The sequence below is a fragment of the Rhineura floridana genome, chromosome 3, assembly GCF_030035675.1.
Source record: "Rhineura floridana isolate rRhiFlo1 chromosome 3, rRhiFlo1.hap2, whole genome shotgun sequence".
Lineage (NCBI taxonomy): Eukaryota > Metazoa > Chordata > Lepidosauria > Squamata > Rhineuridae > Rhineura > Rhineura floridana.
Genome location: NC_084482.1, coordinates 59,049,586 through 59,073,062, shown reverse-complemented (window position 1 = coordinate 59,073,062; position 23,477 = coordinate 59,049,586). Strand labels below are relative to the sequence as shown.

The 23,477-nt window shown below is 44.9% G+C and overlaps 3 protein-coding genes across 12 annotated transcripts in view; 1 reads left to right on the top strand and 2 right to left on the bottom strand.

Annotated features, from left to right (window-relative positions):
* TMEM104 (transmembrane protein 104) overlaps positions 1–5,250 on the bottom strand; it is a 123,749-nt gene extending 118,499 nt beyond the window's left edge. Inside the window, exon 1 of one of the 2 annotated variants that reach the window (XM_061616090.1) lies at positions 5,033–5,250. The gene's annotated coding sequence lies outside the window, so the exon portion shown is untranslated. The remainder of the gene's footprint in view (positions 1–5,032) is intronic. The other variant, XM_061616089.1, reaches the window with a different exon arrangement.
* On the top strand, positions 5,227–11,914 carry NAT9 (N-acetyltransferase 9 (putative)). Of its 9 annotated transcripts, none has more exons than XM_061616096.1 (7): positions 5,227–5,331; positions 6,342–6,428; positions 8,399–8,508; positions 9,871–10,011; positions 10,533–10,592; positions 10,997–11,091; positions 11,195–11,914. In XM_061616096.1, the coding sequence occupies exons 2-7, from the start codon at positions 6,352–6,354 to the stop codon at positions 11,339–11,341; spliced, it is 630 nt and encodes a 209-aa protein (XP_061472080.1). In that variant the 5' UTR covers positions 5,227–5,331; positions 6,342–6,351; the 3' UTR covers positions 11,342–11,914. The 9 variants fall into 9 exon arrangements, with proteins under 9 accessions (XP_061472080.1, XP_061472082.1, XP_061472075.1 ...); XM_061616098.1 differs by having other exon boundaries at positions 5,249–5,331; positions 6,382–6,428; XM_061616091.1 differs by having other exon boundaries at positions 5,326–5,397.
* Positions 11,915–17,423: 5,509 nt separating this feature from the next.
* LOC133378747 (uncharacterized) lies at positions 17,424–22,829 on the bottom strand. The gene is made up of 2 exons (XM_061613373.1): positions 22,226–22,829; positions 17,424–18,143 (listed from the first exon to the last, which is right to left on the bottom strand). Exons 1-2 carry the CDS (start codon positions 22,442–22,444, stop codon positions 17,424–17,426), a joined length of 939 nt encoding a protein of 312 aa, XP_061469357.1. The 5' UTR covers positions 22,445–22,829.
* Between the last annotated feature and the right edge of the window lie 648 nt (positions 22,830–23,477).

The window sequence follows — 23,477 nt, the reverse complement described above, 5'->3', positions numbered from 1 at the left end:
CGAGGAAAGGTTGCAGCATTTGGGGCTTTTTAGTTAAGAGAAAAGGCGGGTCAGAGGAGACATGATAGAAGTGTATAAAATTGTGCATGGCATTGAGAAAGTGGATAGAGAAAAGTTCTTCTCCCTCTCTCATAATACTAGAACTCGTGGACATTCAAAGAAGCTGAATGTTGGAAGATTCAGGACAGACAAAAGGAAGTACTTCTTTACTCAGCGCATAGTTAAACTATGGAATTTGCTCCCACAAGATGCAGTAATGGCCACCAGCTTGGATGGCTTTAAAAGAAGATTAGACAAATTCATGGAGGACAGGGCTATCAATGGCTACTAGCCGTGATGGCTGTGCTCTGCCACCCTAGTCAGAGGCAGCATGCTTCTGAAAACCAGTTGCCGGAAGCCTCAGGAGGGGAGAGTGTTCTTGCACTCGGGTCCTGCTTGTGGGCTTCCCTCAGGCACCTGGTTGGCTACTGTGAGAACAGGATGCTGGACTAGATGGGCCACTGGCCTGATCCAGCAGGCTCTTCTTATGTTCTTATGTTCTTAATTAGCCCTGAAATTTACTCCTGAAATTCACTTCCTGAAGCCTGAACACAAGGCTCCTGTTCCAGGCTACCTGGAGCATTGAACAGTAACTGCACTATTTTCAGGGGGTAGAAACACATTCCAACATTTTGTTACAGGCCCCATTAGTATTTATAATGTGAGAATGGCATATCTTGCAGAGTAGGATGCCATAAAAGAAAATCAGTGGATCAGCCTCATTAGACCATTGGCTGCAATAAATGCAGTACATTACTTATTGTGCTTTATAAAACGCAACTTCAGAAGTCAAGATCTCCCCTCCATACCATGGTCCTCTCTTAAACAGAAAAGCAGCCTTTAACTGAACATAGTTGGTTCAGTTTTAAAAGTCTAGTAACTGATTAAAATAGCATGTTTATTCACCTTAAATATAGATTTGCTCTTAAACTAGATTCTTTTTGAAGAGATATGATTTTTAAAAATCCAATTTGTGTAAGAAAAAAAATAAACTGAGGCAAAATTGTGAAGTACTTTGTACTTTAACCTCTCCCCAATACCTGTAGCACCTGGGAGGGACTTATTTAGCCTGCAATCTCCATCTTGGAAAGAAGCATACAAGCTGATCTTATGGTTACAACCTCCAGCCTAATTTTTGTACTTTTTCAGGGTTTTCCCTTGCGTTCCCCACTCTGCTCACTTTGAGTAACATCTTGCCTGATTAAGAGTTCTGCTGAACTGGGAAGTCTACCACTATTTGTGGCTTTTTGGCTGATCTTAAAAAAAAATCCTGTCTCCATCCAAATGGAATGATAGTATACTACTGGAGCTAGATTTAAAATAGGCAATAAAGCCTAAAAGTCTACACAGAACTATTACAATAATGAGGGAAATTACATCCATTAACATCCTACTTCACATGCTGTGCACCCAGAAAAAAATTAAGGTGTTTACATAGAAAAAAAAAAGTTCAACCTGGCAATAAGATTCTTATCTAACTCACAGCTAATTCCACTGAACTAAAGATAGAACCAGAGAGTCAGAGGAAGTTAAAGGGAAAGTGTAGACACCATGACAGACATTCCATGTGCTTGAATAAACAAATCACTAATTCCTATGCCATTGCTTTCTGACACCAGAGCAACTAGTCACAAATCCTCCTCTTTGGTTAAGGATGGGCTCTTTATTGAAGAAGTCACTCCTGCCCTAAATTCTTCGTTCCAACTCCTGTTTGCATCTTAGGGCATGGAAGGGTTTACCTGGACTTAAGCTGATGGTGTGGCCACTGGGATTGGAAGCATATAATTTCTATCCCATACAGAAAAGACTATAAAGGCAGAGTTTCATTTGAAGACACCTTGCTGGTGTAATCCTAACCCCTTGAACTGTGCTGCTGGAGGAGAGTGAGGGTAAGACAGGTGGTTGTTATTATAACTGACATTTATTACCTACCCTTCACCCAAAGGTCCCAGGGCAGGTTACAACAATTTTAAAATGCAGCATTAAAACAATTAAAAACAGCCTAACATCACAAAATAGGGTGCATCCTCAAAATCTACCTCTCAGATGCCAAAGGCCAGGGTAAACAGGTGACCCCCATCAGCCCCTACTAGCCTCCCCTGCTGCATCCAGGAGGTGGGAAGCTACCACCAACTGTTTTCCCACTGGCAGCAGCCTACAGAAAGCTTTAAAGTATGGTATTTTGGGGGTAGGATCTTTGGATATGTAGATCAGCCTGGAGTTGGCTGCCTTTCCACTGCTCCCTGGACAGGGTTAGGGTGGTTCCATCGGTTATTTGAGGCAGAAGACTGCAAGAAACGTGCAAACAAAGCAAATGTTAATATTTGGAGCTAGTGTCATGCCAGAAAGCCCGATCCAAACAGCATGACAAACTAAAACTAGTAAGATTTAATTGCCCACTAGGATAGTTGGAAGATGCAGCATATTTTACCAGCTTGTATTTGAGCACTAATCTAGTAGCCATAAGTGACCAGGAATACCATGCATGCAAGTGAATGGATCAGGGGGTAGGGGAAGGGAGGAGACACAGAGTGCTCCATCCCTCCTCCACCAGCCTGCTTGGTTTCCATGTTAGCCATGGAGGAAGTAAAATCTATTCCTCCACAATCAGCACAGAAATGTAACAGGCTAGCAGAGTGGAGCTGAATCACTCCATCCACCTTCTACCATTCTGCTCGGTAGAATTTTTGTTTTATTAGTGTGCTAACAGGAGGGGATGTCCCTCCTTCACAGCCAGCACATAAAAGCATGTCATTAGCCTCTTAGCAGGTAATAAAAATATCTGCAGGCTAGTAATATTTGTGGGCTTATTTACGAGACGGTATTTTACTCTCAAAAGTTTCTCAAATCACTGAGATCCTCTCACTAAAGAAACAAAATATTCTGCACCACAAGCCCTAAAGACATGAATACATTTTCCCCTCCCAAGATTCTTAAATCATATTCCAGAGTGTACATCTCTCTGTAGATATCATGTTCCTCAAAGAAATTTTCCTGAACTTCATGACAAAGCTAGACTTCTAACCAATACTTCTCAAATGTTCAAAATTTGAGACACTATTATTCTATCAACAGCATGCATTTTCCTATTTCTACCAAATTTTTTTTTTTAAATTTACAGCCATGCAGAATGCAATCAGGCCTTTCAAAAGGACCTAATGTTCATCCAGCAAATTCCCAACACAGGAGTTTTTCACTTTACTTTCCTTCCAGGCAGGCAAACCTTAAATGCAAAACCGGTGCCTGGCTGCGACAATGGACTGGATGAGGGCTAATAAACTGAGGCTCAATCCAGACAAGACTGAGATGCTGCTAGTGGGTGGTTCTTCTGACCAGATGGTGGATGTCCAACCTGTCCTGGATGGGGTTGCACTCCCCCTGAAGGAGCAGGTTCGTAGCATGGGGGTTCTCCTAGAACCATCTCTGCCACTTGAGGCTCAGGTAGCCTCAGTGGCACGGAGTGCCTTCTACCAACTTCGGTTGGTGGCCCAACTACGTCCCTATCTGGACAGGGATAACCTGGCTTCAGTTGTCCATGCTCTGGTAACCTCCAAATTAGATTACTGCAATGCACTCTATGTGGGGCTGCCTTTGAAGATGGTTCGGAAACTGCAGCTTGTGCAAAATGCAGCGTCCAGATTGGTAACAGGGACCAGACAGTCCGAACATATAAAACCGATTCTGGCACGCTTGCATTGGCTGCCTGTATGTTTTTGAGCTCAATTCAAGGTGCTGGTTTTGACCTATAAAGCCTTACATGGCTTGGGACCACAATACCTGATGGAACGCCTCTCCCGATACAAACCCACCCGTACACTACGTTCAAGATCAAAGGCCCTCCTCCGGGTGCCTACTCCAAGGGAAGCTCGGAGGGTGGCAACAAGGGAGAGGGCCTTCTCAGTGGTGGCCCCCAAATTATGGAATAATCAGCTTGATGAGGAGCGCCTGGCGCCAACACTGTTACCTTTTCGGCGCCAGGTCAAGACTTCTCCCAGGCATTTTAGCATGTGTTTTAAATTGTTTTTATATTGTTTTAAAGTTTAAAATTGTGTTTTAAATTGTTTTTAAAATATGTGTTTTAAATTGTATATTTGTTTTAATGTTTTTGATTGCTGTAAACCGCCCAGAGAGCTTTGGCTATGGAGCGGTCTACAAGTGCAATAAATAAATAATGTTTGAGAAACAACCTTACATTTTGAGCACTAGAGTAAGAAGCATTTCAGTCTTTCCAAGACTAAACCCAGCTATAACTTACCAGTTTCCACTTTAAATCAGAGATTTCTTACTCTGTAGGTACACTGAATGTACAACAATCTCAACATTGAATAGTTATTACCCGTTTTTACCCTAACTTACAAAAGGAAGGGTTTTTCACCCCTTTTAAAAGGAAGCTTGCATATATTGTGGAGATCCCAGTGACTACAAGTTCAGAACTAAGGAATACTCCAGTTTAGCCAAGTGATCCCGTGTGGGCTAGTTTTCAGTAAAGTCTGGTGCTCCTCTGCTGCTGCTTTGATAAGACGTCATTTCCACAAATAATCACATGAGCTCACCCCCTTATATGTGTGTGTATGTATGTGTGCGTGTACACATGTACACGCGCGGACATATATTCGTGTGCTTGTCAATAGACAGATACAAACAACTATCTAACCACAATTTGCATCTGACACGTAGTAAGTCCTCCTCACAAGTCCAAGCTTACGCCGGGCGGACACGTTGGTCATCGGGCTCCTTCAGGGAACATCCCAGAGTCAAACTGAACAGTCACCCGCTCCTCATTAAAAGTGAGCCGCAAAACCCTCCTTATGAAAGCCAAAAACCACTCAGGAGCATCCTCGGGCATGCCACCTCCCCTTGTCGCCCTTTCCCCCCATCCGCTGCCTGCCCGCCTGCCTCCCCTTCTCCTGCCACTGAGGTCCTTCAGCCAGAACTTCACCATACCCCTCCCCCCCCAAAAAAAACCCAACCACTGTACATAAGCTCCTCCTACCCCTCATCTCACAAAACCTTTACCAGCCACACCGACGATCCGTGCTGGGTCCCCTGCGATCTCCGGCCCATCAACTCCAAACCGGTTTCCCTCATACCGTGGCAAAAAGGGAAACCATTTACAGCGCATGTGCACAAACTACGCCTAGCAAAATCAACAACCGCCTTCCCTACGCGTGACCACAACTGTTCGAACCAGTTTTGACGTCGATTGGGCCTTCTCTACAGACACGTGACGACGGGGCGGGGAAACATCGGGCTGGTTGAGGCTCAACGGCTACCGTAGTACTGCAGGGAGAGGTGGTTTGAATTGCGCATGTGTAGTTCGGGTTGCGCTGTGAGACAGACGTGCCGTGTGATTTGGAGGTTAAGAGTAGTTGGTGCTTGAGCAGTGGGATGCGGTGGGTTGGCTTGCGGTTCGGGTGTAGATTGTGCCCGGCCGTCTGAAGATGAGTAGCAGTGTAAGAGATCACTTAAGAAAGTGGCTCTCGACTTAGGCTGCAATCCAATACATGTCTACTCAGAGGTAAGCTCCATTGGGTTCAATGGGACTTACTCCCAGGTAAGTGTGTATTGGATTGCAGCCTTAGTTGTTTTAGCCTTTTCACTGTTGGCTTCGAAGAGGTTCCGTGCAACAGTGCAATTCCATGCAGCTTATAAGCAAGCTGTTGAACTCTGCATTACAATATAGTTAGGTTTTATTTCATTGTTTAGTCTTTTAGATGTGTTGTTGTTCATGTATTGTTTTGCTTTGTACATCGCCTAGAGTGGCTGGATAGCCAGCCAGATAGGCGATAAACAGATCCAATAAATAATAATAATAATAATTGAACTTATTTCCATGGAATACTGTCCATGTGGTTGTATTTGGATACTAATTCATCATGGGAACATAGAAAGCTGCCTTATACTAAGTCTATCTAGCTCAGTATTGTTTACACTGTCAGCGGCTCTCCAGGATTTCAGGCAGAAGTCTCTCCTAACCTTACCTGGAGATGCTGGGGATTGAAACCGGGACTGTCTGCATGCAAAGCAAATGCTCTACCAATGAACTATGACTTTCTCCTTCTGCCTAACTTCTGAATACTGGATGTTGAGTATGAAATGCCGTAATTGTCTGGTGTTTTAATTATAGCAAATGTAGATACTGTACTGTATGGTTCATTGGCCTGACCTCATTTGTTCTTGCTTCATAATTCTTACATTGCCTCTATAGTTTAATTTCTTCAGTTATAAACACTACTGTTTCTGGTGGAAATGAAATAAAGCGAAATAGTGTATCTCTCACTAACATACCTTGTTTGTTGTAGGCTTGGAGCTATGAAAACTAACCAGAATAGTGTATTGCAGGGGAAGAGGGTGACTCTGGTACCATACACCTCTGCTCATGTACCTAGGTATGAAATGGCTACCTTGTGCCACCTCCAGGTTTGAAAATATATATATTCTGTTCAGAGCTTTGGAAAGTTATCTTAATTTTTTTAGTGGGGGATATTCGTAATATTAAAAAGCTTGTTGATTTCCATTCAAAGTTTAACACACAGGGTTAGATTATTAGGTAAACTATCAGTGCTGAAGTTACCTGCAACTGCTCTGAACTGCAAATATTGATGGATTAGCTCATTGAATTTAATAGGATATACATATAAAATGGTAGGGAGTTACACCTTTTTTTCAAAAAATACCATTTTTCACATGTGTTCATAGGAACATTCTTTCTAGTGTCTCCTAAATGTTGGGCATTTTAATGTGTACTATTAATATTTATTGATGTATTTTGCTGCTGCTTTGATTATTTTTGTTTACGTCTGTTTGGTTTGATTCCATTGTATTATTGTATTTATATATTTTCTGATTGTTTTATTATGTACACCGCCCAGAGAGCCCTTGGGCTTAGGGCGGTATATAAATAAAATAAAATAAATAAATAAATATGTCCAGGCTTGAAATATGCACAGGTGGACAAAATCAATCATTTGTGCATGTGGGGAAAAAATAAGTCTAGGGTACCAAGGACTGCTGTCTTGTGCCTGTTCTTTCACTTTAGGAATGATTTGTATGCAGTCCAATCCTTTGCATGTTTACTCAGATGTAAGTTCTGTTGAGTTTTGTGGGACTTACTCCTAAATTAGTGTGTATGGAATTACAGCCTTAATTTTTAATGATGTGCAGGCATTTGGAAACCTTAGTAATAAGCAGTAAGTACAACTCAGTTGGAAATTATTAGAAATTGACATATTGTTTGCTGGTCATTATGAGAGATAGGTATGTATGGAAAGGAGAGCCCGCTCCGTCTCAGTGAAGATCAGGGATAGATACTGTGTTTAGCCCTCAGTGCAACATTGTCTCCAGGTGCAACTTTTTACTCATAGAAACGAATGACACCCAATGGTGCATATGTGGAATGAGGGCTAAATTTGGGTGAGTCCAGCCTTTGAGAATGAGTGACATCTTTCATCTGTGTGCTGCCTATTCTGGATGGTGTGCTGTGGTTACACTGAAGAGTGGAGCAGAATGTTGGAACCTGCCTTTTTATTTATATAAATTATTTATTTATTTATACCCTGCCTTATGGCCAAAAGGCCCTCAAGGCGGCTTACAAGAAAAACACAAATACAGGAATACATCCATAAAACAATACAATTTACAAAATTAAATAACAAATAACATTAGACTGGACATTAGAAGGAACTTCTTGACAGTAAGGGCAGTTCGGCAATGGAACCGACTGCCTAGGGAGGTGGTGGGATCCCCTTCGCTGGATGTCTTCAGGCAGAGGCTGGACAGCTATCTGCGGGAGATGCTCTAGCTGTGGATTTCCTGCTGTGAGCAGGGGGTTGGACTCGATGGCCTACAAGGCCCCTTCCAACTCTATGATTCTATGATTAAAAAACAGTGATTACAACACTTCTAATGAAAACAGTGAGGTGCAGGCACCTGGAGCGACAGAAACATCTCAGGCTACAAAGCTGTGGGTTGGTTCTCTCTCTTTCCTTCTATACTTGCAAGTCCGACACCTTCAATTGAACTTCTAATCAGTTTCTCTGATGGCAAAATAGGAGTAAGCTTTCCCCAGCACCAGCTGGTCCCGCAGAAGCAGGGTGGGTCATGGCCTGGATGTCATTCCCCATCCCGCCGCCGTAGTTGTAAATGACAGCGGCACTCCCCCCCCCCCCCCGGCTTGGCAGCCACGTTGATCTTCTCAGAGAAGGTGCAGCCACTGCCTCGCTGGATTAAATGTCATTAATATGCCTCTACCAGTCATCTTATGCCTGAAATAGGTTCATGATTGAGACCTTGATGTACTTTCCACCAGTGGGTGATGTTCTGAAGAGGAATATATTCTCTCTCTGGATTTTCTCACCAGGTACCATGAGTGGATGAAGTCTGAAGAGCTACAGCGTCTGACTGCATCTGAGCCACTAAGCCTCGAACAGGAATATGAGATGCAGTGCAGCTGGCGGGAGGATGCAGACAGTGAGGCTTTTGAATGTTTGTCAGGACTTGAGTTTGGGCAGTGACCATGCTTGTGTAGTATATTTAAAGGTCAACTCTCATTAAATGGTCAATTCTCCATATTACAATTTAAGTTGCTGATCAACTCAACATGGTGATAATTAATGCTGATATTTGGACTATGTAGAACTACATGGCAATTCAATTCTGGGCAGGCTTACTCTTGGGAGCCATTCAGGGCCAAAACTGTGGAATATGCAAGTAAGCTGAAATTGCATACTAACTACCCAAACATGGTATCTTTAACTATCTTCAGTTGGATAACTTTCTACACGATCTTTGGATGCTCTGGAAGTTTTGCTCCTGGACTCAATACCTTTTGAACAAATACACAGGAACAGTGCAACCAAATCCTTCTTTCTTATGGTTACACCATAAACATCTAGTTTGGACCTTTGTTTCTGCATCTGTGTGCTGTGCTGAGAGTTGCTAGGAGGACCCCCATTTCCCTCACAGAGCTACAATTCCCAGAGTTCCCTGGGAAGAGGGATTAAGTTAAACCACTCTGAGAATTGTAGCTCTGTGAGAGTAACAAGCATCTCCTAACAATTCTCAGCACCCTTAAACTACAATTCCCACTATCATTTGGGGGAAACCATGAGTGTTTAAAGTGGTATGATGCTTTAAATATATAGTGCAGATGACATCCAAGTAGCCATATTATTTGTGATTAAGAGGGGAGGAGTTTTGTCTTTTCAGACAGAAGCATCAAGAGACTTGCTTCTCTTTAAAGCCCACTGGATTGGTACAAAGCAGGGGATGTACGTGTGTAATTTTAATTTAACATTAAAAAGAGCTCATGGGGGACAGAAAGAAAACTTGCCCTTCCCTCACCTTACCTCTCCATGCTCTGCTGCTTTAAAATGTTTCCTCCCCCCCAGCATAGCTCTGACATCACAAGTGAGCAAGCAGATAAAAAAAATCTTACAGCAGCAGAGCATGGTGAGATAAGTAGGTGGAGAAGACACATTTCCTTCCTAACCCCTGCACACTGATTTTAATGTTAAAAAGTAACCTCCCACTTCTCTGCTGAAAAAGTGTGTCTAGCTTGGTCCTCCTCATTGTGTTCTCTCTGTTTCCCAAAGGGTTTGAGGGAAGGCAGAAGAATTGTATTGTCTGTTGCACCCAGCATGATGTGACAGATCTCATACCAATCTCTCTGCAGCAAGGAGGGGGCTTCTGGCTTTGTGCTTGGTGTGAGTGAGATGGTTGCCACTAATTACTATATTGGTTGACCTGATTTTATATCTCTTATTTCTTCAATGATTCACAGATGGTTTTTAACATTCTTCATTGGGTCTGCTGCCTTCTTATTTTCTGCAGAATGCACATTTATAGTGCTTGACACAGATAAGTGGTCTAAGCAGACAATCACAGAGGAAGACTGCATGGTGGGTGATGTGAACTTGTTTCTCACAGACTCTGAAGATCCAACACTAGGAGAGATTGAAATCATGATTGCAGGTAAGCTAATTGTTTTGTAATTTATGGCCCCATGAGAATTCTAGTGTTCTGCTTTTAATAGGTTATTTCAAAAGAATCTCTCTTTAGCAGCAGTAGTGTCTGAAGCCAACAAAAAGATCAAATGCATTATATACAAGCATCCCCTGCACAAATTGCAACCTGACCTACAAGTCATTCCTTTGGTAGATCAGCGCAAGCTGTTAAGATTCTATTTTGTCAGTCCTGAGTTTTTCAACAGTGAAGTATAAATCTTACTAAACTGGATTAGGTATGCAACAGAGGAGCTTCTTTTCTTTTTTGCTTCACCCACCCCTCTGTCTATTCCTTTTGCCTGCTCCATTTTTCTATAAAGAAATATTCCATATGTTGTACCATCTCCTAGCCTTACCAAAGTGGCTAGAATTAAGAAGATTCTAGGAAGAATGAGAAATTCCTAATCTCCTTCAGGCTGGAGGTTCCCCAGCTGTTCTAAATGAACCCAGGAACATAGACAACTCTACATATTTTGTTCTCTCTTTCAGAGGCCAGCTATCGTGGCAGAGGATTTGGCAAGGAAGCCACTTTGATCATGATGTTGTATGGTAAGAGTAGCTGGTGTAGGGGGATGAAATAGGAAGGTACTGGAGATGCTACATGCATGGAGGATTAGTATTAGGTTTCATTTCAAAGACTTCAAAACTCTGCCATAGATTTTTAAGATACCATGCTAATGAGTATACTGTCCTGTACCAGTGGGGTCTCATTTGCCTATAACAGTATGAACATAGGAAGCTGCCTTATACAGAGTCAGCCCATCAGTCCATCTCACTTAGTATTATCTAGACTTATTGATAGTAGCTCTCCAAAGTTTCAGACAGGAGTCCTTTCCAACCATGCTAGGGATTAAAAATGGGACCACTTGCATGCAAAGCATGTGCTCTACCTTCCCCAAGTGAAAGTGACATCTATAGAGACAATTGCTTATTTCTAATCTCTTGTCCTATAGGAATGACACACCTGGGCCTCACCACCTTTGAGGCTAAGATTGGATTGGAAAATGAAACCAGTATCGGCATGTTCAAAAAGATTCATTTCAAGGAGGTGTGCTAATGAGTATTTCTCATGTAGCAGAACCATCTTTAATCAAAGCTGTATTTGTTGCAGAGTCCTAAAATTAACTTGGGTTATCTTATGTACTGTCTAGGTGGGAGTAAATGTCATCTTCCATGAAGTGACACTGAGACTGGTAGTGGATGAACAAGAAAGGCAGTGGCTGCTTCAGCAAACCAGCCATGTGGATGAAAAAAGTTACAATGTAACAAAACTACAGAATTGGGTTTGTGACAGTTGATAAGGCTTAGCTCTCTTTATCCAAACTCTGGAAGCATGGAATCTCTTCCTCCAAACTCTGCATTGTGGCCTGATTCCATAGCAATTCTGATTGCTGGAGAAGAAAATGTTGTGGGGTCTTTGGATCAGAATTCAAACTGTCCTACTGTTGCCCACTGTACTACATTTACATTCTTCTTTTTAAAAAATGTCTAATGCAACTGTAACAAACTCTTATCATTGATGAAAGAATCTTCATCATCAAAGCTGTGTTTGATCAACAGTTGCTGCTAGTGAAAATGGCAAACAATGATGTTGTATATACTCATGATTCTGGTGAGCTGAATTGAATGTATCTGGATTATAGTGCCACTAAGTCACAGGAGAGTCAGTCTTGCCTTCTCTGTTACAAATGGACAGTAGCATCATATGCCAATATTTCCCTAGTAGGGTCCTTGAGCAGGGCTTGTTTCTACCAAAAACAAACTACAATCTGCTCTTATCCCTAGCGTTAATCCACAGCAGTCCTAGAAACAGCTGGTGAGTAGGAATAGCGTTTGGTTGAACTCCTGAAGAATTAAAGGTGCTACTCTCATGCATGCTGTCAGTCTCAGTTATTTAATGAAACAGCTGCTTCTCTCATTGTTACAACTCAGAAGTTTATTGTTAACAGTGCTGCAGAAAGCCTAGAGGAGATCTGAAAATGTGGGCCCCTCTCATTATCGGTCTCTTTCTTGGGCTAAAGTAATCCCACATTATTATTTTTTTGAGTTTGCAGAAGCATAACAAATTTAAAATTATGATGAAGAGTACAAGAGCTTGAGAAAAATGCTGATTACTTCATCAGCACAGAAGTTATGGAATTTCCCATAATAGCTTATGCAAAAGCTCCAGGCAGCTAGCTGCTGTTTAAACATATATAGGCATTTATCAGTAAATAGTAAGCCTAACATTTCTGGCATACACATTGTTTTAATACAGATATGAAACGTTCTCGTAAGGAAATGGTTACAGATCATTTTTGCAGCAGCTGTAAGAATTAAAGGCATAGGTTCATAATGTTTAAAATAGCTAACCAGATGTTAATGACTAGAATGTTGTTCTGCTCCCTTAAGAGTATTAGCCGGATGAGCTAGAAGAAATTATTTTCTAGCCATGGAGATGCTGATCAGTTATGTGCTAAAGTTGCATTCCCTTCTAGGTAACCTTCAGAGGGCCACATGCCAGTGGTAGTCAGGACTAAAGGCAATGAACGTAAATGTTGCCTTTGTAGTAGGCTAGTTTCTACATACACCCCTCTCTAGTCTCCATCTAGAGAAGCAAGAGGCTTTATCAGAGGCGAAGGATGCATTTCAGCTAGGCAAGAAATGGACTGTTGCTCTCACCTGAAATGTGGTTCTCCCAGGTATTGTGCCATCACATGGGTTATAGTGCCATCTAGCAAGAATGCACAGGAGTCAAGACTCAAGCTGCTCCTTCTGGCTCCACTCCAGCAATCACACAGAACAGGTAGACTTGCAAAGAAAAGGGCAACTGCCCAAACAAAGCAGCAGCAACAGCCAGAACATATGCAAAAGGGCTCTGACTCATTCACATATTATAAACTTATTAAAATGGTAACCTTAGCACTAAAATGTGTATGAAAAAAGGACACAGTATAATACACCCACGCAGCCTCCATCAGGGAGGGCTGTGATGGCATGATACCTGTGTTCAGAATGGCTCCCTGGTGCTGAAGTCTTTGGGTAGGAGATAGATGACTTTTCTTGAGATTGACTAGGAACATGTAGTCCCTCAGGGCAGCGAGAGTATGACGAAGGTGAAGTAAAGCCTGCTGCCTGGATGCCACCCACACCAATAGGTTGTCCACATACGGATAAATGTGGACACCCTGGAGATGGAGGTAGGCAACCAGGGTGACCATCACCTTTGTAAACACTCTTGGAGCCGAAGAGAGGCTGAACGGGAGGGCCCGATATTGGAAGTGATGGTGGCTGAACGCAAACTTTAGGAAACATCTGTGGGCAGGACAGATTGAATCATGCAGATACGCCTCCTTCAAGTTGATGGACACCAAAAATTCCCCTTCCTGTACTGCCTCTATGATTGAGGCTAGGGACTCCACCTTGAAGCGATGATATCTCACAAATCTGTTCAGAAACTTGAGGTCTAGAACAGCTCTCCATGAAATATATTTCTTGGGGACTGCAAACAGAACAGAGTAGACCCCTACATGGCATTTGTTTGGTGGTACTGGCTCTATTGCCACTATGCCCTGAAGGTGCTGTATGGCCTCTTCCATCACTAACCGTTTCCCCAGAGAGCGAGCCAGGGGGTAGGATAAAAATCTGTTTGGTGGGGTCATCCAGAACGCTATTTTGTAGCTGTAAAAAATGAGATCTCTTACCTAGGAGTCCATCGTCATGCTTTGCCAATGTTCCTCAAAATGAAGTAATCTGCCTTCCACAGGGATGTCTCTGTTGACAGCTTCCCCTTCCCATAGAGGAGAAAGAGGGACCAGATCTGCCCTGGTATTGACCTCCCCCGTGGAATTGCTGCTTGGACCAAGAGCCTTTGGAGGCTCGAAAGTCACAGCCCCTTCCCCTAGCTTGCGATCCTTGAAATGGCTGAAAGGAGCTGTATGGAGCAAACCTTCTAAATGACCTCTGGTACTCTTTTTTATTCGTGGCTAAGACCGCTGCCACTTGTCCTTAGGATCTGCCAAGATGGATTTAAGAGCCTCTTCTCCAAATAGCATAGTGCCCATATAGGGTGCCATAGAGAGATTGGCCTGGGCCATAGTATCAGCATCCCAATAACAAAGCCAAAGAGTCCTCTGTGCTACCACACTTGCCAACATAGCATGAACTGCAAATTGTGTTGCATCCAGAGTGGCTTCAGCTACAAAAGCCGCTAACTTGTGGAGCTTTACAAGGGCCCTTCTTATCTTGGTTGGTCCTGGATTGGGGTCATCCAGGAGGTATCCAACCACATCATGGATGCTCTAGTGAATATAGACACTCTGTAAGAAGCCCTGATAGAATAGGCCATTGCATCATGGTTTTTATGAAGAGCAAAATCCATTCTTCATTCAGACGAGTCCTTAAACTGGGAGTCCCCTTCTTTGGGAAGAAAAGACTTGGTCACCAATCCTGAAATTAGCTTGTCCACTACCGGAATCTTCAAACAATTTATAAAGTCGGAGGCCAAAGAGTAGTGCTTATTAGCCAGGGCTGGTACCCATCTGGTGAGCCCATTCTTCCTTTGCCAGCCTATCTAGCGGGTCTGGAACAGGGAGTGTATTGCAGACTAAGGAGTTCTCAGAACTTTGGTGCCCTTACCTCGTGGAGGCGTAGGTTCCAAAGGGGTAGATTGGAGACACAGTGTCCTGCAAACCAAAGGTAAGAAGTTGGCTGAATCAAAAAGACAGTGAGAGGTATCCTCCTCTGCCTCTGATTCTCCATTCCAGTTATCCCCTCCTTTGTCCAGTGGCAAAGAAGGGTCCATCTATCATGACGCCGACAGCTCTGCCTCTGGCGACATCAAAACGGGTTCGGTGATGTGAGCCGCCCCTCATCTGACTGGCCATGAGGGGCAGAGGGGCAGGCATGAAGTTACATACGAGGGGAAATTTGGAAGCTTGGGACCTGGACCTGTGGTTGTACCGATGGTAGAGCTTGTAGCAAGGAGCCCAGCAATGCATCCTTCAGCTAATTAACAAATTCAGCAGTCAGCTGCAGTCAAACCAAGGGTACTTGAGTGGTCGGGGAAGGAAGTGGCCCCATAGGCACTGAATGAACCTGTTGCAGTGGTGATGTGACTGCCACAGGACCAGGTAACTGATCTGTAACCTCGGGACTAATAGTAGAAAGCAAGACTAGCGGATCGGAAGTACTGATGCAGAAAGCTGGTAGGCAGTAGAAGGCTGAGCTGGAAACCCATCAAACTCATCTGATGATGCAGCTGGAGAGTGAAAGAGCTGTCAAATCTTTCCTGACCTGTACCAGATGCTTTCCCCGATGCCATGGTGGCAGTAGTGGGGGATGCTTCCAACGTCTTGGAGAGGCACATGCTGTGCCCATCTGGCTGCAAGCTGAATCAAGGAATGCTTAGATTTGACCACCACCTTAGAATGTTGCTTAGAATACTTGCACTTTGGTGTCTTAGGTCTCATCTCTTGAGATGTTGTGGCGGATATGCCAGTCCTCTCTGCATCAGAATACCAATCTGTAGCCTCTACAATTGGTATGTGACTTACCATGGTATACATGCACACAGTAGAGGGGTGTGGTACCAAGAACCCAACACATGCACTGTAAGACAGGTGCGGTGATTGCTCGCCTAGCCACACAGACACATGCACATAGTAGAGGGATGCAATGAATTGCGATGAATTGACACTTAAGCACACTCACACAGTAGTGGTGTGGTGCATTAACATATGGACATATGACATGAAAGGGTGTGGTGAATTGACACTTAAGACACGCACACGGTAGAGGAGTGTGTTGAACTAGACACACACATAGTAGAGGGGTGTGGTGAATTGGCACTTAGGTCCATGCACACAGTAGAGGTGTGCGATGAATTGATAAGTTAGACACACGCACACGGTAGAGGGGTGCAGTGAATTGTCACTTGATGCTTAACTAGGGCTGGACAGTAAATTACGCAGTTAGACCCTGTAGAGGGGTGCAGTAACTGAGGGACATATACCCTAATAAGCTCTTTAGAAGGAAGGGGTACACTAAACAATGTTAGTAACCAACAGAGGGTGATTAGAAACAAGTAAAACGACAAGAAAATCTGAAAAACAAAATGGTGGGTGCAAGTAGTTGAAGAAGACAAGAAGTGGTCAGAATCGCAGGCATTAGTGAAAGGGCGGGAAATGCCAACCACTCAGAGCTGCCACCACCACCATGTGCTCCAAAGGCTCTCTCAGCCTAAAACCCAATTTGGGACAGGAAGGGAGCGCCACTAACCCCCACAATTGGCTGGCGCCACAGCTGCAAGCTCCACAAGAGACGCAGTAAGAAGTGCCGTTGCTCCAGCAGCCGACCGGAGCCACAGCCGTGGCCTCCAGTATGCTATCCCTTAAGGGGGAAATAACAATCCTCCAGGGCTGCAACCACAAAAATAGCTGGCTAGGTGAGTGAGGGGAGGAGGTAACGATTTTCCAGGCTGCAGCCGCGAGCCGAACAGCCAGCTCTCACTGCTAGGGAAATGAGGAAGACTTAGCGATCCTCCGGGGCCGCAGCCATGAGCCCCACAAGGTACTGCTCTCCGGGGGGGGGGTCTGCAGGGCCACCACTGCAAGCCCTGTGAAGGTGAGACTCACTGCCCTCTAGTCCCAAAGGGTTCTGCGAGGCTGCCTCCACGAGCCCCACAAAGGAAAGAACCAGGAGGGAGGAGAAACATGGCTGGGAATTCTGCTATGGGTTTCCAAAGGGAAAGAGTTGCCAAACACTCACAAATCCCTCATTCACTACTTCCCACACACAGAGACAACTCACAACACTTAGGTAAGAACTGCCTCGGACAAAGGCAAGAATGAACTGGAGTGGAGCTGGAAGGAGCAGCTCGGGCCTTGACTCCTGTGCATTCTTGCCTTTGGATGCTAGATGGTGATATAACCCATGTGATAGCGTGCTACCTGGGGGAAAATTCTGGGTATGTAGTAAGGCCGGTGAGGGCTGTGTAGTCTGGGAGTGGGGGTGCAATTTAATTAGAGTTCCAAGGGGCAGATAGGAAGACTGGAAGGCTGCTTTGGGGGCCCTGTCCCAAAGCCTTGCATGTACGTGTCTTGTAGCAGACAGTAATATGAAAATACAAAGAACCAACAGTACAAGGCTGTAACTCACTGAATTATTTACAAAGTGCCTCGCCAATGCCACTATAATTCCAAATTAACCATTGCAGAAAACCAAGACATTCTAGACAAGACGGTTAGGAACCAAATTAAGTTTGCCCAATTTGGAGTATCCTAAGAGAGAACGTGAGGGCTAAGAGAAACTAACTTTCCCAGTTTGGTGCATTACGTCAATGAAGCATCGGAAGAGAAAACAAACAACTCTTGTGCCTAGTTTAACCCATACAGCATTTGGCTACATGTCACCTGTTTCTTCAGTCTGCCATGCTCTCCTCTTTAAAGGGATCTCGCTCTGAAGTGCATCACAACACTGACATCCCTGTCCTTCCTCGCTCTTTGGTCTCTTTTTGATCAAATGAGCTGGCCAAGGAGGAGTTCTTTGGCAGAGGTTGCTTGAAGCTGGAAGATTGCCCAACAGAACCTTGAATCCTGCTGAACTTTGCTGAGATACAGTAGCCACTGGGGGATGCTTGCACCCTTCAGTGGCACTGCAGCTGGAAATCCTGACAGGGTGAACTCTAAGCCTGGCTAAGCCAGACTCTGAGAAGGTACTGTAAGTTCTTGGTAGTCCTAACTGGATTCTTGAGGTGAGTGCCACTACTTTTTCTATGGGAAGGCTTTTCTGCTCCTCCTTCTTCTTCTTGCAAATTCTCTTCTGAGTCTCCTCCAAGCTGGTCTCAAGATGGCACACATCTTCCATCACCTTTAGGACCTTATCAAAGCAGTCCAGGAGATCATTAACTGCAGAAGGCAGGTGCTCCAGGTAAAAGCCTACATTGCTTGGATCAGAGATAGGGCTGTCAGTAAACACCAGCTCTTCAGAGCTGAAGGAAGAAATGGTTGCACTAGCACAGCGAATGTTGGTGCCAGGAGATGGAAGGCAAGACCTTTTGGAGTTTCCAGAAGAGTGGGAAATCAAGGAGTCCATCCCTTCAAATTTCACTTTGTGACGAAACTGAAAGGCAAACGGATCAGAAGCTGTTACACTTTCTATGATAAACTCTTATTCCTGTTGTTGTGTGGGAGACCTAATTCAGCCATCTTAAGGACAAGCTATATGGTCGTTTAGGTTGACTGTTGTGAAGTATAGAGAGAGGCCTCTCAAAGTGATACTGAAATAAAGTGAACAAGGATTAAATCCTCAGTTTTCAGGAGAACATCTCTTGTAAAAGAGAAGTTCAGGTGACAGTACGTCTATACAAACAGTTACTGACAGGAACTTCAGGCTAAATTAAAACTACGTCTGCGTTGCATTCAAAGCTAAACCACATGATCCTGTCTGTCTTGGGTAGCAGGCAGAAACAACCCACACGTGCCTGCCTCTCTCACACTGGGCTGGCAGGCTTAAATCTGTTACTTCTGGGTGTAGGTTGTCATAGTTACAGAAGCAGTTGGGAAACTCCAAATACAAAATAAGGTGAATTCATTTTTTTTAAAATACATGATCTTGTTTTTATTTGGCCCAGTGGGCAGATTTCGAATTCTGAGAAAGTGTTGTGGGCACCAGTCACCAAATGGCTGCTCGGGGGGAGGGCAAGGCCTAACAGAAGCTGCCACATCTAAATGAGAAAAACACACATCATAGTGAGCACACTGGCACCTGCTATATTGGCAACTCCTGCCTTAAAGAGTAACTCAGGAAATGGTCCATCAGTCATTTCCAAACCACAAGATACATCAACAGGGTACACCAACAGCCATGCATTTGCTAACTCTCTCTTTGACAAGATTTCACTAAGTCTGTTAATAACAGTCATGGCTAAATTTGCTATTTATTTAATTGTATTTCTTCTTTTTTAAACATTGCCATGAGGTTGCTTTCCCCATCCTGAGAATTTCATTTCTTCTTTAAGCACACATTAATGCTTTGATCAGATAAAAGGCACATCTAATCCAGCCAACCACACACTGCTGGGAAGACCACAAACCAGGCGTGATGGCAATAGCCCCCTCCCACTGTTGCTCCCCAGCAAGTGATATTCAGAGGCATGCTGCCTCTGATTCTGGAGGGTGGCAAATAGCTACCATGCCTAGTAACTAATAATAAATTTGAGAGCATGCCTCTGAATGCCAGTTGCTGGGGAGCAGTGGTGGGAGAGGGCAGTTGCTTTCATGTTCAGCTTGTAGGCTTCCCAAAGGCATCTATCTGCCTGGCCACTGTGGGAAACAGGATGCTAAGTTAGACTGGCCTTTCAACTGATCCAGCAGGGTTTTTCTTAGGAAGCATTGTAACTATCAATTACAAATGGTTGAGCATTGAAATCCCGTTCTCATTCACGAGTTGGAAGGTTTGGGAAATAGCTGGAATATGCCACAAGCAGAGGCCAAGGTAGAAGGCAGGGCCGGTTCTAAAGGGCGGCCAGGTGGGGCACTGGCCTGAGGGCCCCTGGAGATACAGCAGTCCCTGAGGGGCCCCTCCGCTCACCTTCAATAATCCACGGCAGCAGTCGCGGATCACAGGGCAGGAGCTTCTGCCTGCCCGCCAGTCCCTTGCCCCACCTACCTGTCTCCTGCCTTTTAGCATTGCCCTTAATGAAGATGGTAGCCGAGGTTTCCCTATGGTGCTGAAGCCCCTGCTGCCATCTTGGTTGAGGCAGAAATGTGCACGTAGCAGACACGCGTGCCATCAACCAAGATGGCAGCAGAGGCTTCATCCCCTTAGGGAAACCGTGGCCGCCATCTTGGTTAATGGCAATGCTAAAAGACAGGTGACAGTTAAGTGGGGGCGGGGGGGCATGCGCACACACACACACACACCAGGGACTGGGGGAAGCTGATGCCCAAGGGCCCGTGCATGCTTGGGGCCGGCCCTGGTAGAAGGGATCCAAGTTGCAGCCCATACAGTCCTCATTGGCCCAAAGGAATATAGTAGCAGTTATGCTGAATTGTTGGGCTGAGTAATACTTACAGCAGCTAAGATACTCTAAGAGTATTCCTATTGCACAACCTTGAATATATCCATCTCCAACCCCCATCAGTGTGAAGTCCAAGTGGGGAACAGAGGAAATAATTTGGCTGGTGCTCATAGCAAATTAACTGAATAATTGTGTATTGATGATGGCTTAGCCCACATTGACTACTCTGAAAATGCTGACAGCAAACTGAGGCAACTTTAAAGTACAGCCTCAAATCAGTTACTATAATCTTCACTTTTAGATCTGAATTCTGCCTTGAGTCATGTCTGTTTGATCCCAGTGCTCATGTATAACCATGCCAGAACTGTCCCATATTGCCAATGTGAAAGGAAAGAGAGGCAAAGAAACTTCTGACATGAATAATTATCCTTTTCTTCCTGAAATACATGGGTGAGAGGCTATGGTACAAGCCTAGAAATGGGACATCTGCCTACAGAACTCGCTATCCCCTGTGGCAGTGTATTAAAACAAAGTAACTAGTTTCCTCATCTGTAAATGGAGAACATGCTGCCCCAGCAATTCAGCATTAACTAGTGGATACTTAGGCCTTTGTGATTCATTAGGGTATCGCTACAATAGGCAAGTTATGTATGTCAGCCGACTGCCAGGTTTTCTAAGTACTTGAGCACACTTGTTGCCACTCCAATAACTTAGCAGGTTATAATGGAAATATTAGATAGGAATATATAATATGTTGCCATTAGAGAACCATCTCACATCTACAAGCAGCTGTATATGACAGCCTTTTCAGGCATTAACCCCCTTACACCATTACCACTGTGTAAGGGGGCGAGACCAGAGCTGTGTTTATTAGTCCCATCCTCGCCTCAGCAGGAAGAAAGGTCTGAAGCGGGAAGCCTGAGGTATGTGCACACAGACATGTAGATGGTGGTGGGAAGGAGCCAACATGGACACTGGGGAGAGCCAATGAGTGTGGTCTCATTTCCCCCTCATGTGATTGCAATCACATTGGGGGGGGGAGAACTAAGCTGAAAAGGACTATGGAAACAGACTGCCTTCAAGTCGATCCCGACTTATGGCGACCCTATGAGTAGCGTGTTCATGGTAAGTGGTATTCAGAGGGGGTTTACCATTGCCTCCCTCTGAGGCTAGTCCTCCCCTGCTCAGCTTGCCACAGCTGCACAAGCCAGCCCCTTCCTTGTCTGCAACTGCCAGCTGGGGGGCACCTGGGCTGCTTGGGCCTATGCAGCTTGCCCACGGCTGCACAGGTGGCAGGGCACGTAACACCTGAGCCACTCACTGTGGGGGTGATCTTTAGCTGGCCCCTGACACCCAGGAGACACGAGCGGGGATTTGAACTCACAGACTCTGGACTCCCAGCCAGGCTCTCCTCCCCACTGTGCTATATGCAACACAAACAGTCTGCCTTAAATCCAAACTCAGGCTCAGACTATGTTTTGCATACAAATATAACAGTGACCTATTTAGATGAGAAAAAGATGTTTGCACTGGGGGCAGGGATTTAGTCCTTTCCCTGCTTGCCATTTCCCCAGATCTCGCCCCCGGGAGCTTTCCTCACTGTAGGAAAAGAAATCCACAATGAAAACCCCACTGTGGGATCATTTGAAGTGAGGAAAGATGGAGCAAGGCACTGCTCCCTGCTTTTTCCCTCAACGGTTGCCCCCTATTGGGGGCAGCAGCTTTTCCTCCTCTAAACAGGCCATCTGGCTACTATTACAAGAGTTTTAGTGTAATGGGGAAACTGAGGGCAAAAGGCTACTCCACACAGCAAACTATCCATGTGCATCCTCTTGGAGTATAGAACCATGGTTGTTTTTCCATCATGCTGCTGCAACTTGCATGGATTAAATGGATTTTACGAAGACTTGATGAAAATTGGTGGTTCCACGTGGGAAATTGGTATGCATGAGCAGCTCATCATGTAAAGCAGCCTCCACATGGCTTGTATGGAAAGTAATCGCCACATTGTTATTTGTACGCATGAATCAAAATACCAGTTCTGAAAGCAGCCATACAGCAACTGCATTCTCACTTTCCATCTCTTTCGCTGTCTTCTTGAGACAGGACTGTGCACCAGACTGCTATATTTCACATTTTGTCTTTCTTTCTCTCCCCCACCCCCGGGCTTTGTTGTTGTTACCTCTTTAGTTTTGCTGAGTCCTAGCCAGAGCTTAAATCTTTTCACCAAAAAGTCAATCATCTCATAATCCTGAGGCTCAATAGCTGGATGGTAGATCTCAGAATGAACGGTGTGGTAACTGTTAAGGACAGAAGCACAAAGGAAACTTTGCCCAATCCATAGCACACCAGCTCCATAGCTTAGGATGTATGTTGTACCCAGGATAGGGGAAACCTGCATCAAAGACTGGAGGAAAGTGATCTTCCCATAAAGAGTGGAAAGTAGAGCTGAAAAGGCACATGGGAGTGTCCTGAACTCTTCCACGGTTGTAGAGAAGGCCTGGCAATGAGGAAGGAAATAAAAGCTGTGGGATACACCTTCAAATCTGTGGCACCATCAGTGATCACACGCAGGCTCCCTGTCAGGTGTCCCAATTACTGACAGAACAGTATGAAAGATTGACAAAGGTATATATGGGTCCCTATAGCATTCCAACAGAGAGTGGATCCCCCTGTAGCACATGTTATAAAAGCTTGTGCAGAAACTGTAAACTGAATGATGAAATGCTGCCTCCTTCCCCTTGACTGCAGTGTTATCTAATACTAGTCCATGGGTAGCAAGTAGTCTGAAGGCTGCTTCTTCTTGTTGTTCAGCAAAGGAAGTGGTTCCCTTTGGCCAATGACTGGAAAGCCACCTACTCTTATTCGACCAGCATGTAAAGCTCTGTCTTTAGCAGCAGTGCTAAGCAGGGCCGGCGCCAGAAGGCAGCCAGGTTGGGCCCTGGCTGAGAGCCCTTGGGTCCCAAGCTGAGATTTCCCTAAGGGCCTGATGCCTCCACCGCCATCTTAGTTGATGGCAGACTTGCGCCCGCAGTGCAATGGGCCCCAGCATGCCTGGCGCTCCCCTGGCGACCAGCATTTATGTCAAGAGGTAGGCGGAGTATGTTGCAGGCAGCCGTCGCAGGCCTGTGCAGCAGTGGGGGGGGTGCCACGAAAGCTACCGCTACCCACCCACCCTAAGGAAGGGCCCTTCAGGGAGAGGTAGGTGGGAAGGGCAGGTGGACGGGCATGTGCCGGGGCCTGGGGCAGACTGGTGCCCAAGGGCCCCGGCATGCTTGGCACCAGCCCTGGTGCTAAGCTTGCTGTATAGTGTATGGTACCCAAAGAGACAGCCTCTGTGAGTCTCAAATCTCCCCTGTGTACCAGGCACTGCTCTCAGGGTTGCCTATAGGCATTTTTATTTATTTATTATTTTATTTATACCCCTTCCTTCC

What these genes read in the sequence shown, in the direction of transcription:
- NAT9 (XM_061616091.1), top strand. Translation starts at nt 5,348, where the DNA reads ATGTGTAGTTCGGGTTGCGCTGTGAGACAGACGTGCCGTGTGATTTGG. An exon ending in ACGTGCCGTGTGATTTGGAG is followed by an intron (nt 5,398 to 6,341) that starts GTTAAGAGTAGT and finishes TGTTTGTTGTAG; the next exon opens with GCTTGGAGCTATGAAAACTA. An exon ending in TTTGATCATGATGTTGTATG is followed by an intron (nt 10,593 to 10,996) that starts GTAAGAGTAGCT and finishes CTTGTCCTATAG; the next exon opens with GAATGACACACCTGGGCCTC.
- LOC133378747 (XM_061613373.1), bottom strand. Translation starts at nt 22,444, where the DNA reads ATGCAGGTTTCCCCTATCCTGGGTACAACATACATCCTAAGCTATGGA. An exon ending in GACTCAGCAAAACTAAAGAG is followed by an intron (nt 18,144 to 22,225) that starts GTAACAACAACA and finishes TTTGCCTTTCAG; the next exon opens with TTTCGTCACAAAGTGAAATT.